The sequence below is a fragment of the Macaca nemestrina genome, chromosome 8, assembly GCF_043159975.1.
Source record: "Macaca nemestrina isolate mMacNem1 chromosome 8, mMacNem.hap1, whole genome shotgun sequence".
In the NCBI taxonomy this organism is placed as follows: Eukaryota; Metazoa; Chordata; class Mammalia; order Primates; family Cercopithecidae; genus Macaca; species Macaca nemestrina.
In genome coordinates, this window is record NC_092132.1 from 25,112,613 (window position 1) to 25,130,271 (window position 17,659).

At 38.6% G+C, this 17,659-nt stretch overlaps 1 protein-coding gene across 4 annotated transcripts in view; it reads right to left on the reverse strand.

Annotated features, from left to right (window-relative positions):
- LOC105468521 (collagen type XIV alpha 1 chain) overlaps positions 1 to 17,659 on the reverse strand; it is a 250,678-nt gene that overhangs the window by 118,618 nt on the left and 114,401 nt on the right. For all 4 annotated transcript variants that reach the window (XM_011718738.2, XM_071067877.1, XM_071067879.1 and 1 more), the window contains exons 20-23: positions 17,336 to 17,465; positions 13,606 to 13,728; positions 10,855 to 11,004; positions 6,254 to 6,370 (exon numbers count right to left, since the gene is read on the reverse strand). In XM_011718738.2, the coding sequence (XP_011717040.2) occupies positions 6,254 to 6,370; positions 10,855 to 11,004; positions 13,606 to 13,728; positions 17,336 to 17,465 (520 nt within the window). The remainder of the gene's footprint in view (positions 1 to 6,253; positions 6,371 to 10,854; positions 11,005 to 13,605; positions 13,729 to 17,335; positions 17,466 to 17,659) is intronic.

Below are 17,659 nucleotides of genomic sequence, written 5' to 3' on the forward strand. Positions count from 1 at the left end.
CTAACTATTGGCTCCTTTCTTTGTTCCCACGTCCATAGCAAAATTATGTGCATCTCCTGGAAGAACTAGTGCTGGCCCTTAGGTCCTGAGACAGGAATATGGATTAATTACATTCATCATTTCTTGAGGGTTTATTATATCCAGATTCTGTGCCTGCTATTTAATTATAACAACAGCAATAAAGATAATAACAACCAACATTTAATGAGTGCTTATCATGTGCCAGGCAATATTCTAAGGAATTCATATGCATTATCTCGTTTGATTCTTATAACATTTATAATTATTCCCAATTTAAAGAGATGAAACTAAAGGTCAGAAAAGTTAATAACTTCTTCAAGGCCTTATTCTAATTAGCAGAACTGAGATTGTTTAAACTGGTAGATAATAGTTGTACATATTTTGGGGGTTTGTGTGATATTTTCATACCTCTATATGATGTATAATGATCTAATCAGGTAATTGGAATATCTACCACTTCAAACATTTATCTTTCCTTTGTGTTGGGAATATTACAATTCTTTTTTTTCCAGCTATTTTGAAATATACAATTATTGTTAAGTATTATTTCCCTACTATTCCCTACTATAGTACTATCAAATACTAAAACTTACTCCTTCTACCTAAGCGCATTATTCTACCCCTTGACCCACTTCTGCTCATTCCCCTGAATTCAGAACTCCAAAGCTCAGTTTCAGAGGATGTTGCTTTAATTTCCACTGGTATATTCTAAGCAAATGTAAATGAAATCAATAGTTTTCCAAAATGAAACCATCTGAGAGCTGTTGAGTGCTTATGAAATGTGCGAACATGACGGCTAGAGATCAGATGAGGAATCTTTATGACTCAGTGCTTTATCACTCCACAGAGCCTACTTGGGCGGCTTCCATTACTGAAGAGTTTCAAGTGTTTTCCTCACAGGCATAGAGCGTTGTTGTTGTTGTTTTTACCACAATGGACAACTGATTAAGAGGAGGAATCATTGCTACCGTGAAAAAACAATTATTCAAATTTCCCTCTAGATTGATCATCTTATCCATAAATTGCATGTGTTTAATCAAAGCTTCATAAAGCTTTATTTCTAGGGATTGAAAAACTAGTGTTGAAAAACAGCACTGATTAAATATATTACACGCATTATTTAGTGGTTAAAAAGAACTATCCACTCCTTCAAAATGTTATTTGCAGAGCAGTTTATGAAGAATAAACAGAATCTAGAAAATATAAAAGCATACCAGTTGCTTTTTCAACTATAAAATGCAAATATTTTACACAATTTTTGTCTATTTTATAAGTATCAAACCTAGTTAAATTTCCAACTATATTTTGATATGCATATATTGAAGCACATATATGCATATTATAATATGCATATATCAGAATAAACATGATATAGTTATTTAAATTCTGTCTATGGACAAATATAGACTTTTAAAAATATAATTGAATTAAAGCCATTTGTTACATAGAATTTTAAATTTATTTTTATATATTGTGAATATTAGAGTTTCAGAAGTGAACTTTATAATAGAATTTTTATTAATATATTTGTTCAAAGTAAAATACTGTCAACTTTAATCATTTCTTGTTCATATATTATGAAAAATGATAACATTTAAAAATTGTTAAAGTGTTTGTGAGATTATAAATTATGTGAAATGGGTTTGACAGTAAAATTTAGTGAACTCAGTGTTTTGCTTTGCTTAGGTCCAAGTTTAGTCTGTGGTTTCCAGGCTCAGAATCCCACAACAACTGTTTTTTGGTTTTGTTTTGTTTTGTTTTGTTTGACCATTAGCTATCCTTTAGCTTTGGCTTTGTTTGACTCCTAAAAGCTTCTGTGGGCCACCTGTAATACAAACATTTCCTGAATGTTATGCATGGATCACACTGATCTACCTCCACAAACCTTCCGAGGACTCTCCATGAGTCAATTCCAGAAATGCGCTTTTCTGTCACATTTCCTATTTCATGTAGAAACTCATGTACTTTAAAGACCCTTGAAAACAGAATATAAGTAGATCTTACTGCTAAAATAATACAGCTATAAATATTGGAAAACTGGAACAAGCACTATAAGATTAATGGCAAAGAGTATCAATTTGGTTCCCAATACTAACAAAGAGGGGTTCCATGAATGGGGGTGTATCCATGTTGCTTTTGGCATATGCAATTCAGGCCTATTGGCTTTGCCTTAAGGAAAACATTCAAACTGACCAAATGGTGACTAATTTCCTCAACCCCTCATGCCAAAAGCAGGAAGTTAATTTTATTTTTTGAAACAGAGGGAAAAAATCTGTCTTTATTTGTCCACCATTCTTAGGAAGCAAGACTAAATCCATTCTCCAGATTATAATCATGTTGATAATAACGCCACCAGCTTGACTTACCAAAATGTCCTACAAGTAGTTATTGAGCTCCACAAGCAAAGAATATCACAACGTCACTGCTCCAAAAGGTTTAATTTTGATCATAGGTTTTGTTCCATATGGCGTTTTTTTTGTGGACCTAGTCTTTGGTAAGGTAGGCTCTCCATTATGCTGCAATTCTCTATCCTTTTCAATAAATAATACTGCAAAGCTGACATCTCAGCACCTAAATAGGGACAAGTGGAGCATCCTCTGAACCCTGATCTAAGCAGGTTACAAAGAAGTTCATCAAGCTGTGGGGATTAGGGTGGGAATAAAGCGTTTGGGCCTATGTGGCATATATTAATAAATAAATGCATTTGAAGGCAACCTTAGGTGCCAAGGCAACTCAAAAACAGCTGAAGAGAGGGATAAAATCCCAGAGCATCTGCAGAACTAATGGAGGATCTCACAGGGCTCTGAATTACCCAAGACCAACCAAAAATCTCTCACTTTGGACTGTCCTAGAATTAACCAAAAATCTATCATTTAATTTGGCAAATGGATGACTGAGTCAAAAGCAGATTTTGTTTCAGTCTTTCTTGAGAAGACCTTGTCCTTCTGGTAATCTTTCTTTTCTTGGTCATAAAAATGTCATAATATTTACATGGGTAAAGGACATCTGTTGCTTTTGCCTGTCTTGTATCTGAAATCTCTTTCTTTGCATCCATTCCTCCACACTCTTGGTCTTTATGGTTTGGGGAGGATTGAATAACACCCCTACCTCCTGCCACCACCACCAGATACAGGGGTGGAAGGCAACCAGGTCCAAACAGGCAGTTTATTTCATGCCCTTGCACTCAATGACAGATTTAGAGGCATATGACCCAAACCAGGCCAATATGACTCAGTTCCTGGACTTCTGTTGGAACTATTGAGAAAGAGAAGCTCTCTTTTCACCAAGACTGTTAAAGCTGGAAGCTGGGAGAATGTAATTCTGGATCTGACTCACTGAGCCTGACTGAAAATGAAGGCAGGGGAAAGCAAAATACAAGAAGGAGCAAGACTTTATCTCTAGAACATTGAACACCTAGGTCCAGATGTGCCTGGAGCCAGAGACTTTGGACTTCTTAGTATACTAGCCAATAAATGGACCCTTTGGCTTGAGTTTGTCTAGATTTCTGTGAATATTAATAAACAAGCCTGAATGAAACAGTGTGGCTATTCTACTTACAAAACCTTGCAAATTTGCAGTTATTGCCTCAGTTAATAGACGCAAATGAAATAATTTTACAGAAGCTGAAGCCCGGAGAAGACAGTTGACCAGCGGTTGTGGTTAGAGTGGAGACTTCATCACTGACTTAATCTCAGAATAAAAATGCACATGCTCAAGCTATGAAAAAATATGTGGAAAAAAACTGGAAAACATTACCCATCAAACTGTAAGGATTTGACCGAGGCATTCAGAAAGAGGTCAACTGGGATAAAGCTTTACTCCAACACATGGGGAAACTGGGTCTCATTTATTCCTAGTATCTCCTTTGCCTGGGGTAGAAAGACTGAAATTTCCACAGAGACAGCATATGTAGCCAATATTACAGTCAAAACACCTGAGGGTCGGAGACTCATCTGCCCGTGGAAGAATGGGCATCTTACCACAAGTCCTTTAAAGGCAGTCAATCAGGATGGTGATCACATTCCTCTGTAAAATAATGAAACTCAACCTAATTCTTCTCCATTCCAAAGTAGAAAGACTATTCCTTGATCTGAATTGTGTAAGTTAAAATATCTAAACACATTTCCTACTGCCACCCTCACACTCACTCCTCCATCAAACATTCCTTTTCAAGTTGTCAATTAGAATCTTTTGCTGTCCAGCTGAAAAATAATATTCAGTAAGACAACTGGGTGAATGAGAGGTGAGCTATTTTTTTTCATAAATCTAATCTCTCAGCAACAAATGTTGATGAGAAGTAAACTGAACAATACTTTTGTTCATTCTTGTTCAATTAAGACCATAAAGGTTCAGCTGAAAACATTTCTGGCAGCCTGAAAATAATACTGAGGGAGTACAAGTTCACTTAAGTTGAAGATAAAAAGCAAATGTGGACTCATTTGCTTGCAAGCAAAGATCTTGGCTTCAGAAAGAGCTTATTGTGGTTTTAGATGACCGGATCAGTATTATCAGACAAATCAATCATATCCTCTGATAAAACTCTCAAGGCTGCTTTGCAAATATGCTAAACTAAAAGCATTTAATTTAAAAAGCTACGAATATTACTGATTCCATTGATAAAGCCAGTTTTTATACATTGTTGTGTCAACATATATAGTTATAAATTTTTATGAAAGGAAACAAATATCCACTGGAACCCACGTCCCTTCATTTCAATTTCCTAAATCATATAAAAGGATAAATCACATAAAAGAATTGTGGGTTAGTTTGGGAGGGTGATTATTATTATACTTAGTATTTTTTCTTAGGCTTAGCCAATACCACTAAATGTCAACCCTTCTATATTAAAGTGTGACTTATAGAAATATAGGAAACATAACTCCTCCAGATTTCATAGTTGTTTCTCAAATTGCTGCCTGTGCTTCATCTACTTCTGGCATCCCATCAATCATATTTAACAAAACCACAAAATCCATGTGACTTATCCTGACTTTCTCTCCCTCAACGTTTATTCCAGATTAATACCACTCCCAAATGTCAAGCCAATGTCAGGCTGGAAGGATCCTTACATCACATAGAGGGATTTAAGGAAGCAGTGGTGCCGCATGTCTATCATGATGATATCTTGCCTGGGATTCGCAGGAGTTTCTTCTAGTATGTTCCACCTATCTCAGTTCTTATTCTACAAGGGACATATTTCCAAATGCTCTCAGTGCTCTCCTAAAGTACGCTTTCCACTTTAAGGATTGGATCAAAAATGGGATTTATGGATTTTGAATGTATCTATAGTCAGGAATATGGGCTACTAAACCCAATCTTAGCTGGACTAGAAATAATTAGGTCATTTTGCTTTTCGGAAATGGGAAAACCAAGATCATTTGTCCAGAAAGAATAGGCTACATTTTTAACAATTTTACTCCCAAGTTTGGAAGATTTTAAAAAATCATTTGGGATTCTTTAGCATCTCCTATAATCCCATAAAATAACAAGACATATCTTTTCTATTGTTTCTATAAATCTGATTAAGTATATTATTTGATTCATCTTCTGAATAGTGTCCATGCTGATATTGGGAAAAGATGATAAACCGGCTCTAGATACTCATTTTTGGGTAATCAGTCATTTGTTATTGTTCTCAATATTTTTAATGAAGACAGTGAGACACTTTTACTGTTTCAGTTTGGAACAAAGTCCCAAATTGTGGATGTACGTGAGAACTGTAACGCCGAAGAACTTGTTCATGATGGTATAGATACATTAAATCTCTGTAATGAGGGTTTGTTGTTCACCAGTTATCCCCAAAAGAAAAAGAAACACTAAGAAAAACATCAGATTTAAACTTGATCCCTAGAGAGTGATTACCCAAATTAGAGCACAATATAATTTTAATGTATGCTAGTCTTGGCTATCTGGCTGCTAACATTTTTGGGGTCCTTCCGAGCACTGTTGCAAATGCTTCCTGTGGAATATCTCAGTTTTATCTTCACAGAACTCTAAAAAATCAGCACTATGGTTATACCCATTACCAGATAAGGAAAAGGGAGGTTTGCAGAGGGTTAGTAATTCGCTTACCCAACCAGTCAGACTCCATATGCAGCATGACTGACCAGTACAAATTGCTTCCTCGACAAGAGGGCTGTTGTCTAATGCCACTTGTGTGTTGTACACAGTGGTGTGCAAAGAACCAAATACACAATGCTTGACAAAAACATAAGTGATAGATTGTACTTACCCTGGAGGGATTCTATAACAACCCTATAGGCTGTGGCATGGCGATGTACCTGCCAGTGGGCACACAAGCTGGTCATTTCAACGTGTTTGGCTTGGAGATTTGTAACACCCAAGAACACTGGAATGAAATGGAAACATAACTGTATCACACTGCAGACAACACCACAAACATCCCTGAATCTGAAATTAACTTCTGGAACAATTTTCATTCAAAGCTGCATACTCAGAGAGCTGGGAAATCCATCAATTTACAATGAGTTAGTGTACAAAAGATAACTGTTTTATGACTTGAGAAAACAGATTGCAAAACATTATGCATGATGTGGTCTGTCTGCTATTTTTCTTATTTGTTTGTTGTTTGTTCATTTTGAGACGGGGTCTTGCTCTGTAGCCCAGGCTGCAGTGCAATGGCATGATCTCAGCTCACTGTAACCTTGACCTCCTGGACTCCAGCAATCCTCCCACCTCAGCCTTCTGAGTAGTTGGGATCACAGGCATGTGCCATTACACGCAGCTAATTTTTTTTTTTTTTTTTTTTTGTAGAGGCAGTGTTTTGCCATGTTGCTCAGGCTGGTCTCAAACTCCTGAGCTCAAGCCACCTGCCTACCGCAGCCTCCCAAAGTGCTGGGATTACAGGTGTGAGCCACCATATCTGGCCCTGTCTGCATTTTAAACAGAAGAGGAAGTACATAGTCATAGCAAAAAGACCAGATGCAAACGATGATGAAATTTTGGGTAATTTTCAATCTTACCCCCTTTATATACTTGTGTTTTCTAAATATTACACAATAAACATGTAATACTTGTCTAATAAAAAAGTAAATACAGTATGTACTTATCAACCAATGAGACAGCCATGGCTTAAAAAAGGGAAGAGTAAAATAGTCAAAATGGAAGTGTTCTGCCAACAGGAGCAGTTTTACAAAGACTGGTCTTCAAAACACGATTGAATAAACACTATTGAAAATTTAAAAATAAAAGATTTTACACAGATAACACAAATTATTTTAAAAATACATAGGTTCCTATTAATCTTAGACACTGTGATATGCAAAAATGGTTGTCTGGGGAGGCAATAAAATATTGTTTCTACAAGACAATAGAAAAGTAGGTAGCCAGTGTTTATCATTTGGATACAAGCAGAAAATCAACATATTTACTTTTCCTAATGACCTCTGACTTCCATTCATATCATTTTCTATTATTTCTCTCTCTCTCTCTTAGCTTACTCACAAAATAAAAATACCTTGAAATTATCTTTTCAAGATGGTAAAAATCTTGTTTAACTACAATTTGTACATTTACACTGTTCCTTTCTGTTACAGAAGAAAAGAAGACTTTTTTCCTAAAGCCAATTATACAATCTCTCTTTCCCCTAACAAAAACAAATGACATGAATGTTAATTGATTTATATAACTTTTTTTGTTTTGTTTTTTGAGATGGAGTCTTGCTCTTGTCACCCTGGCTGGAGTGCAGTAGCACAATCTCAGCTCACTGCAACCTCCACCTCCCGGGTACAGGCGATTCTCCTGCCTCAGCTTCCTGAGTAGCTGGGATCACAGGCGCCCACTACCACACCCGACTAACTTTTGTATTTTTAGTAGAGGCAGGGTTTCGCCATGTTGGCCAGGCTGTTCTCAAACTCCTAATCTCAGGTGATCCACCTGCCTCAGCTTCCCAAAGTGCTGGGATTACAGGCGTGAGCCACTGTACCCGGCCCTGATTTATATAACTTTTATGAATGTTAATGATTTATATAACCACACAAAATATTTTTTAAATATCTTATATTAATTTATTTACCATTGTGGGAGGTTTTCTTTTGCTTGGGAGAAAGAGAATAAATAATAAACCCACTTAATTTATATTTTAAGGACAAGAATGTAAAACAATTCAACAATCTCAGTCTTTTAAAAGATGTTTGTTTGGAATGCTCAATATATTTATTAAGGGAGAGAAGAAAGAGGAAATAAAATTGAAGAGGGAGCAGAGAAAAGAGGATGGAAAAAGACAAGAAAGACTGGGGAGAAGAGAGACCAATAAAAAATCATAGTGCTGGGTGTGGTGGCTCAGTCCTGTAATCCCAGCACTTTGAGAGGCCAAGTCAGGTGGATCACCTGAGGTCAGCAGTTCAAGACCAGCTTGACCAACATGGTGAAACCCTGTCTTTACTAAAAAGAGAAAATTAGCCAGGCACGGTGGCGCATGCTTGTAATCTCAGCTATAGGGGATGCTGTGGTGTAACTAAGGAAGGCTGTGAGGTTGCTACAGGAGCAAAACAGAGGAAATACTTGGAGGTTTCATTAGTGAAGCCACAACAGTGTCACATCAATAGCCAAGCACAAGATCAGAACCACAGCCAAAGGCTTCCTAGGTCTGTTGAAGATAGAGACTATTTCTTTTAAGATACATTTATTCACTAGCTAGCCTTTAAGGTCTCAAGATATTCCACGACAGAGAATTCAGGACACCTCTTCTGTAAAAGGGCTGGCCCTACATGCAATTGGGGGATGCTGGGGTCTGGCTTAATATACGGCTCACTTTTGCCTGACAGTATTGATTAGATTAATTTATTAGGGATGAGGGTAAGATATAGGCCAAGTGCATAAAGCCCAATCATTACAATAATAATAGTGGTTATTCATTGAGTATTTGCCACATCATAAACGCGTTACATACATTTTTTCTCTGTGATCCTCACAATTTGCCTGAACAATGGTTATTATTATCTTCATTTTAGAATTGAAAAAGCCTGGGCCGAGGGAAGTTAAGCAATTTGCCCAAGGCCACGCTAACAAGTAGCAGATTTGAGGCTTATTCTTTCGATAATAACATGACTACGATCTCAAGAGTGGCGCATGTGTTGCTGATTGCACTCAGTGCTGATTGCACTCAGGACTATTTTTATTAGCACATAGCCAAACCACTTGTATTTTGGTCATTTATGTGTTATCTTTAATGTGTATTTTAAAATGTGATTAAAAATCTTGAGTGATATAATGGACTCTGGGGACTAAAGGGGGAGGTTTGGAAGGCGGGTGAGGGATAAAAAAGTATGGATTGGGGACAGTATACAGTACTCCAGTGATGGGTACAGTAAAATCTCAGAATTCACCACTAGAGAATTTATCCATGTAACCAAAAACCCCTTGTATCCCAAGAGATATTGAAGTTTTTAAAATAAATAAAATTAAAAAAAATAAAGATGTCATTTGACTATCAAAAAAGAAAATAAATGTATCAAAATTATTTGATTGTGGTGATCATTACACATTGTAAACATAAATCATCACATTGAAGATTGCAGATCTGTGTATCTATACCTTGAACATATACAATTTTTATTTGCCAATTATACTTCAATAAAGCTAGAAAAAAATGAAAGAATAGTGATTATTTGAAACAACAACAATATCTTGAGGGGTTTATAACAATAGAATTACAAAACAGATAGAAAAAGAGTAGCAAAAACGAAGATGGTATTACACATTGGTAAAAAATTCTTAAGCCGAAAAGCAGTAATTTAAGGTAGACTGGAATAAGCTAAGGATTCACATTGAAATCTCTAGGGTATCTATGAAAATTTAGAATATTTAACTAAAAAGCTAGTAGAGCAGAAATTTTTTTTAATATATTAAAAAATAAAAATACTAATTTTCTGTTTAGGGTAATTACATGGATTTTGAGAAGTATTTAGGTCAAAAACTGTAAGTCAATTCAAATAAATAAACAGATCGTGCAGAGGTATAACAAACTTCAGGAATATGGAACATACACGCTGGAATTTGGAAAACACTGATTAATGCGTGGGTGTCTGGGAGTGGTGTACGTCAATGAGAAGTCCCAGATGGTGTGCAGACAACATGAAAACCTTCAAAGGAGTAGAGAAGGAAGTGCTGAGAATGGGGTAGCATGTACTTTTGATGGATGGCATGTGTGCATGTGCAAGGGGGTGGAGTGACCCCCCTGAGAAAAGACAAACCTCCTTCTGCTCCAACTTTGACATTGGCCATCTCGGGCTACAGGCTGTTTGGAAAATTTCACCTAATCTGAAAAATGCCAACACAGATTTTCCAGAAGGAAATCCTATCTGCAATCATCAAGCCTATTTGAAAGCCAGGTACTGACATCCCGCCTGTCAACCGGGACTCCGAACTACCCCGAATATACAGCACACCTTTCCTTCCCTGAAACACCATCCAGAAAGGGCAACATGGAGGAAAAGAAAAATGAATGACCAAATGGAAGCAGGGGTTGAGTGACAAGTTACAGTGAAAACAAAACAGCAAAACCCCGTGTGCTTGGGAGGCTGAGGAGGTTGAATCACGAGGTCAAGTGATGGAGACCATCCTGGCCAACATGGTGAAACCCCATCTCTACTAAAAATATGAAAATTAACTGGGCGTGGTGGCATGTGCCTGTAATCCCAGCTACTCGGGAGGCTGAGGCAGGAGAATTACTTGAACCCTGGAGGCGGATGTTGCAGTGAGCTGAGATCGCACCACCACACTCCAGCCTGGGCGACAGAGAGAGATTCCATCTCAAAAAACAAAACAGAGCAAAACCCATGTACGGTTGAGGCCACTGGAGATGGCTCTTACATGTTTTCACCATGCCTGTCAGGGCGTCGCTGAAGCCTGAGGCCTGGGAGGCAAATATCTTCACATTGTAATCCATTCCACTGAGGAGGTTTGTGATAAGAATGGTGTTAATGTCAGCTCCCACAAATGTTTCCAGTGTTGGACCAGGAACTAAAGAAGAAAGAGGATATATTTTAGTTACAACAAAATATGGGAAAATAGAAGCACTCTTAGATCAAATTGTACTCACTTGACTGCTTTTCAGTTGCCTAGGATTACACAGCAAGCAGACAGCAGGGTTAAGGTTTCAATCTGGTCTCATCTAGCTCTAAAAACTGCTGCACTAAAGGTTATTTTTAGGGACCTAGTCCTTTCCCCAAATATAGTTTTATCCTTGTGCTTATTCAAAGAAGTTGGTCCACCTCATAGTCTACCATCTGCTATATTGTTATGTACTATGTCGTGATAGGCAATTGAGGAATTTGTCCAATTAAAGAAATAATTCTCAATTGTCCCTTCTAAGGTAACCAACTTTGTTCCCAGCAGACATGCAAGCGGCAGTCACAGCAAATTTTATCACGGAGACCAGGCCAAACCTTGCCACACTCTGAACCAGCATCAATGTTACCACTTTAGTTTTATCTACTCCTTTCAGGATGTTTAATACCAGACAGATTACGCTCTTATTCCAAGGCCCTTGATTAGCTAGCATTTTCAGGCCTTTATGTTTTCACCTCTTCTTCAATCTAGTGGGGTCTTTAATGAAGCCTTAAAAACATTCGTTGCTGAAGCCTATACAAATTTATTTACCTCCTGCCTCTTCCCATGCATGCTCATTCTTTAAGAGCTTTGAGTTAGTGACACGTTCTCAAAATACTCATCACTTTCCTCCAGAAGGCCCCTTCCAACAATACATTTATATGTTTCTCTATGTATGTGTTAACTCAGTAGCGACGGTCCCATGCCCCACACGTACAATGCAAATGACCATACATGTATATTTCTCCCACTTGACCTAAAACAGGATTTCTCAGCCTCAGCACTGCTGGTATCTTGAACTGAAAAATTCTTTACTCTGGGGCAGAGGAGTACTGTCAATGGTAGCATGTTTACCAGTACCCATTAGATTCCAGAAGCAAGTCCTCCCTCACCAGTTGTAACAATAAAAAATGTCTCCGTTGGGGGGCAAATGACATCAACTGAGAACCACTGGTCTAAAATAAAGCCTTTTGTGCTTAGAAAGCCTGATCAATATTTGTAAAATGATCCAAAGAACAAATTAAGTAAGGCTGTCTTACAAATTAACGCATGCTTCAGGCCTAAAACAAAGAGACAAAAACACTGGTGATGCGTCCCAAAGAATGAGCCTGGAGCAGGCTCATGCATCCATGTTCTAGTCTTGCTATTTTATTTTCCTGGTTATAAGGATGCTTGTCTGCAGAAACTGGAGGTGGGAGTATTTCAGTCTTATGGGCCTGAAGACAATAGCACATGGATAATGGGACACAATAGAAAAGGCTGAAAATTGATATGGGGCGAGAACCACATCTCAGATGAAAAATTGAGACTAATGGAGTTTTTGAAGGCAGAAAGGGCTTACATTCTATTTTTATTTTTTGAGACAGGGTCTTGCTCTGTTGCCCAGGCTGGAGTGGTGTGATCACAGCTCACTGTAGCCTTGACTTATCGGGCTCAGGCAATTTTCCTACCTCAACCTGGGACAACCTGGGACTACCTGGGACTACCTACCTGGGACTATGGGTGCATGCCACCACACGTGACTAATTTTTGTATTTTTTGTAGAGACAGGGTCACACTATGTTGCCCAGGCTGGTCTCAAACTCCTGGACTCAAGCAATCCACCCTCCTCAGCCTCCCAAAGGGCTGAGAATATAGGCATGAGCCACCACACCCAGATAGCAGAAAATGTTTTCATGACCCTAAGAATGTTTTTAAAATTTTCCTGCCAAATTAAGAAAAATGATTGGAGATGTCCTTTCTGCTGAACAACTAGAGTACTGCAGGCCCAGGTCTAGAAAACTGAGAAGACCCTAATAACGTCAATTCTAGTCTCCTGTTTAAACTTCGTGAGATTGCTAAGAATGGAGAGATGGCACTGTAAGAGGTGCTGGTGCACACAGTCTCCTCTTCACAGGCATACAGACCAAGGGTGCAATTGCTTTCTACTCCAATTGTTTTCATGCCTTCAAGATATAATTATGTGGGAGGTAGAGGTGAGAGGGATCCTCTTATAGAGGTGGCTAAGAGACTGGTGGAAAAGCATTTTACTACTGTGATGAGTCCCCCACCCCCCATATCATTTCCAAACTGGGGAGACTAAGAAGTTGGTAAATGAAATTTTTCCAACTAATCCAAGAAGTAAGAGGTAGAGGAGAACTTTGAAATCAGAAATTCCAAATGTTTAGAACTTATATGTTCATTGAGCATAAAAGCTTCCTATAAAGTCAAGGTCTCCTTAGATTGGTTCCTGGTCTAGGGTATGATTAGGTCAAGTATATACCCAATACACATTCTTCTAATTGATGTGCCCAGTAGTTTTTTATGTCATGTCATAGCTTCATCATCCTGATAATATCTACCTTATCACTAACCATACTAAAACACTTTATTTTTCCAAAACAAGTAAGAGTTTCTCCCTACTTCTTTAAAAAATACAACCAAACATAAAGTGTTATCAGAAAACAATTTATCTTAAAAGACATTTTAAGTGACTACTCATGGTATCAATATTATTTACAAAGCCTTACTTACCACTGACAGGTTTGTAGACAATTCTATAGCCTTTCACTGGGGAAGACGGGGGGTCCCACGTAATGCGCAACCGGTTATACCATTCCTCGGACACCCGCAAGTTCTGGGGCGCTGAGGACGGCACTGAGCAGAAAAGAAAGGGAAAAACAGGGATTCAGTGTAATTTCCTTCTGTATGTCCCACACTGTTGCCACCAAAATATAAGACATCTTCCCACAAAATTAAAAATATTTAAAAGTGAAAGTGCACTGAAACACACAATGAGAAGCCTTTGAGAGTCTGTGGTTGTTTTTTGTTTGTTTGTTTCTGTTTTTTTTTTTTTTTTTTTTTTTTTGAGACAGAGTCTCACTCCTTCACCCAGGCTGGAGTGCAGTGGCATGATCCCCGCTCACTGCAACCTCCACCTCCTGGATTCAAGCAATTATCTTGCCTCAGCCTCCCAAGTAGCTGGGACTACAGGCACCCGCCACCACATCTGGCTAATTTTTTGTATTTTTAGTAGAGACGGGGTTTCATCGTGTTAGCCAAGATGGTCTTGATCTCCTGACCTTGTGATCCACCCGCCTTGGCCTCCCAAAGTGCTGGGATTACAGGCGTGAGCCACCACGCCTGGCCTTCAATATTAAATATATGGGAAATAACTGCTCTCAGGATAAAACACTTTTATCTGAAATGTAGAAGTCTTTCATTGTTATTTTGATTCCCCTTTCATCAGTTAATTTTAGGTATAATTGAATTCAATCATGTTTATTAGAAATGTCTGTCTCTATGCCACTCTGTTCCACTAAGTATATGTGAATAGCAATATTGGGGGCGTGTTCATAGAATGTTCATGGTGATTATTCTCAGAGGTAAGTTTCTGATTTTTTTTTGCTTTCATCTTCATATTTCCTATATTGTTTGAAGTTTTATATTATTACTTATCCATTTTTTATCAAAACATCACAGTCATTTATATGGGGCACTATTATAAATTTGTATGCGTTTTGTCATTATCATTTCGTTGTTGATAAAACTTAGTTGTGTCGGCCACTGCTTAATCATGCTTAGATCATCCACTAATACTTCAAAATAATTTTACTATATAGAGATTGTTAAGATGTAATGGCATTTCTGTAATAAGATTTAGGCCCTAATTTCATACTAATAATCTTTAAATAATTTTTATTTAAAGATAAATAAATAATAGCAAGTATTTACCTTGCTAGGTAAAATACTACTTGATGTTTTCTTTAATTGTTGCTTAAGTCTGTGGTTTTGGTTTTCAAACATTTATTGAGCAGCAACATACCAACATATGCTAGAAATTCCAGTGCATAGACCAAATCAAGAGGCCAATATACCGGTAAAGGTGGAGTGAAAAGTTTGAAATCTCCCTATAGCTCTGCTCTTCTGTTTTCCTTCTGTCCTTCCTCATGTCCCCTGAGGAAACAACTATAGCAGATCTGAGGACTCACAATACTCTGGGTGATGTTTAGCAACATGTGCAGGCTTGGTGGGAGTCTGGATGGAGGCACATGGCATAAGCATGGGAGGAGGGAGTGATGCCAGCACTTTTAAACGAGGAGATGATACTTACTTGCCTAGCTGAGTAGAATCAGGACTCTGGGCTTCAGAATTTTAATGATTTTCACAAACTTAGTTGAAAACTCCACACTTCGGTGCCCAGGTACAGAATTCAGCCCTTGACACCATTTAGAACCTAACCACATGTCACCATTGGTAATTATGACGGATAAAGATGGTCACAGAGTCTTTGAACCTCCTTCCATTGACGGGGGGGCTATGACTGTTTCTTTGAATCTGGGTGGGTTCTATGACTACCATGACCAATAAATAGACTGCAGCAGAAGATACACTAGCAGTTTCCATTTTATGCCTCTTGGAACTCTTGCTGTTACAGTCCTGAGATGACATGTAAGAAATATGACTGCTTTGCTGGAAAGACCACATGGAGAAGCTCTGAAACTAATGGAGAGAGAGAGGGACTCAGCTGGGTCCAGGCTGCTTGCCACTCTCACCAAGATGCCAGACATGTGGGTAAAGTTGTCCTGTACTCTCCACACCAGCCCAGCCCTCAAGCGAATACCACCAGGTGACATGGATCAATCCCATGTGGAGCAGAATTTCCCGGCAAGTCCTGCCCAATTTCCTGACCCACACAATTGTGAGATGTGATTAAAAAAAAAAAAATGGTCACTGTTTTAAACCATTAAGTTCTAGAGCAGTCTTTATGCAAGAATAGACAATCAGATCAACAATGAAGACAACTAAGACTCTGTAACGCTTTAACCAAGGGTTTTCATGCATCTTTCTCATTTGAGGACCATGGTCAATCCTTCTTAAACAAGTGTTGCGTGATGCCTCCTCTGTGCCACACGGCACCATAGGAGCTTGGCATGCAGAAGTGAACAGTATCGATGAGGCCCCAAGCTCTCACGGTGCTTGCCTTCCAGGGATGGGAGACAGACAGTGAGCAAATACATGAATAAATAAGAAAACACCAGAGAGTAATTAGTGCCACGATATGACCCAAAGCAACAAACAAAAAATGATAATATCACAGACAGTGGGGGCTACTTTGTATGGGGTGGCCAGAAAAAGCTGAGGAGGTGATGTTGAGCTTAGACCAGGATGACCAGAAAAATTCTGACATGCAAACATCTGGGAGAGCATAGTCCATGTAGAAGGAATTGCTAGGGCATGGGGCCTAGGGCAGGAACAACTTCAAAGAGTCCAGTGGAGGGCAGAAGGGGAGGTGTGACTGGGGAAATGGCCAGGAGGGGAGATCAAACAGATCAGCAGGATCCAGGTGGTAGGTTCATCTTTGTAAGGCGCAGAAGGATGTGGGATTTTATCCTGGGTACGATGAGAAGCCACTGGGAGGCTTAGCACAGAGGTGCAGATCATTTATCTGCTGAAAACCTCCTCAAGCTGCTATGAGAAGAACAGGAGATGGCGTGAGTAGAAGCAGGAAGACCTGACAGGAGGCTAGTACACGCATCTGGATGAGAGAGGGTGTAGCTTGCATAAAAGGGAGTGAATTAATGGCATTTTCAGCAACCCGGATGAGACTGGAGACTTATTTTAAGTGAAGTAACTCAGAAATGGAAAACCAAACATTGTACGTTCTCGCTTATAAGTGGGAGCTAAACTATGAAGATGCAAAGGCGTAAGAAGGATACAATGGGCTTTGGGGACTCCAGGGGATCGGGTGGGAAGGGGATGAGGGATAAGAGACTACCAGTTGGGTTCAGTGTATACTGCTCGGGTGATGAGTGCACCAAAATCTCACAAATCACCACTAAAGAAATTACTCATGTAACCAAATACCACCTGTTCCCCAAAAACCTATGGAAATAAAAGTAAATTAATTAAATAAAATAAAAATAAAAGAGAGAGTGTGGCTTGGACTAGAGCACACCTGTTAGGTGAAGAGAAATTAGGCACTCAGAATACATTTTGATGAATCAACAGGACCTTGATGAATTAAACTCTGGAAGAGAAAGATATAGTGTTTTTTTAAGTCTTCACTTCCACAGAAAAGGAAACTGCAGCCCAGAACATTTAAGCAATTTGCTCAAAGTCACATAACTTGTATATGTAAAGACAGGATGCAGACAGATTTCCTGTTTCCAAATCTTTTAGTTTCTTCACTGCAATCTACTGTATCTTTCAGAGTGCATTACAGGGGACAAGTCTGTATCCAAAGGGAGAAAGCTTCACTTACAGGTTTTTCCAGGAGCAGAGACACTGACGCCTTCTCCATCTGTGTAGATGGGAGTCACTGTGACTTTGTATTCAGTATCAGGAAGCAGAGGCTTCAGAAGGAGATTGTTCTGGCTTCCAGGCACCATAATCTGAACAAAAAAGCAAAGCACCACAGTCTTAGTGAGACCTCTTTCCACTGATTTGCTAATGAAGCATAACTTTACACATTTCGAAACAATCAAAAGCAAAGAGATGTGCTTTGAGAGTGAGGAGAAAAGAAAAGGCATTCGTGCAAAAAAGCATTTCTCCCTGAAATTCCCATCATAGTAACCCTTAGTTTATA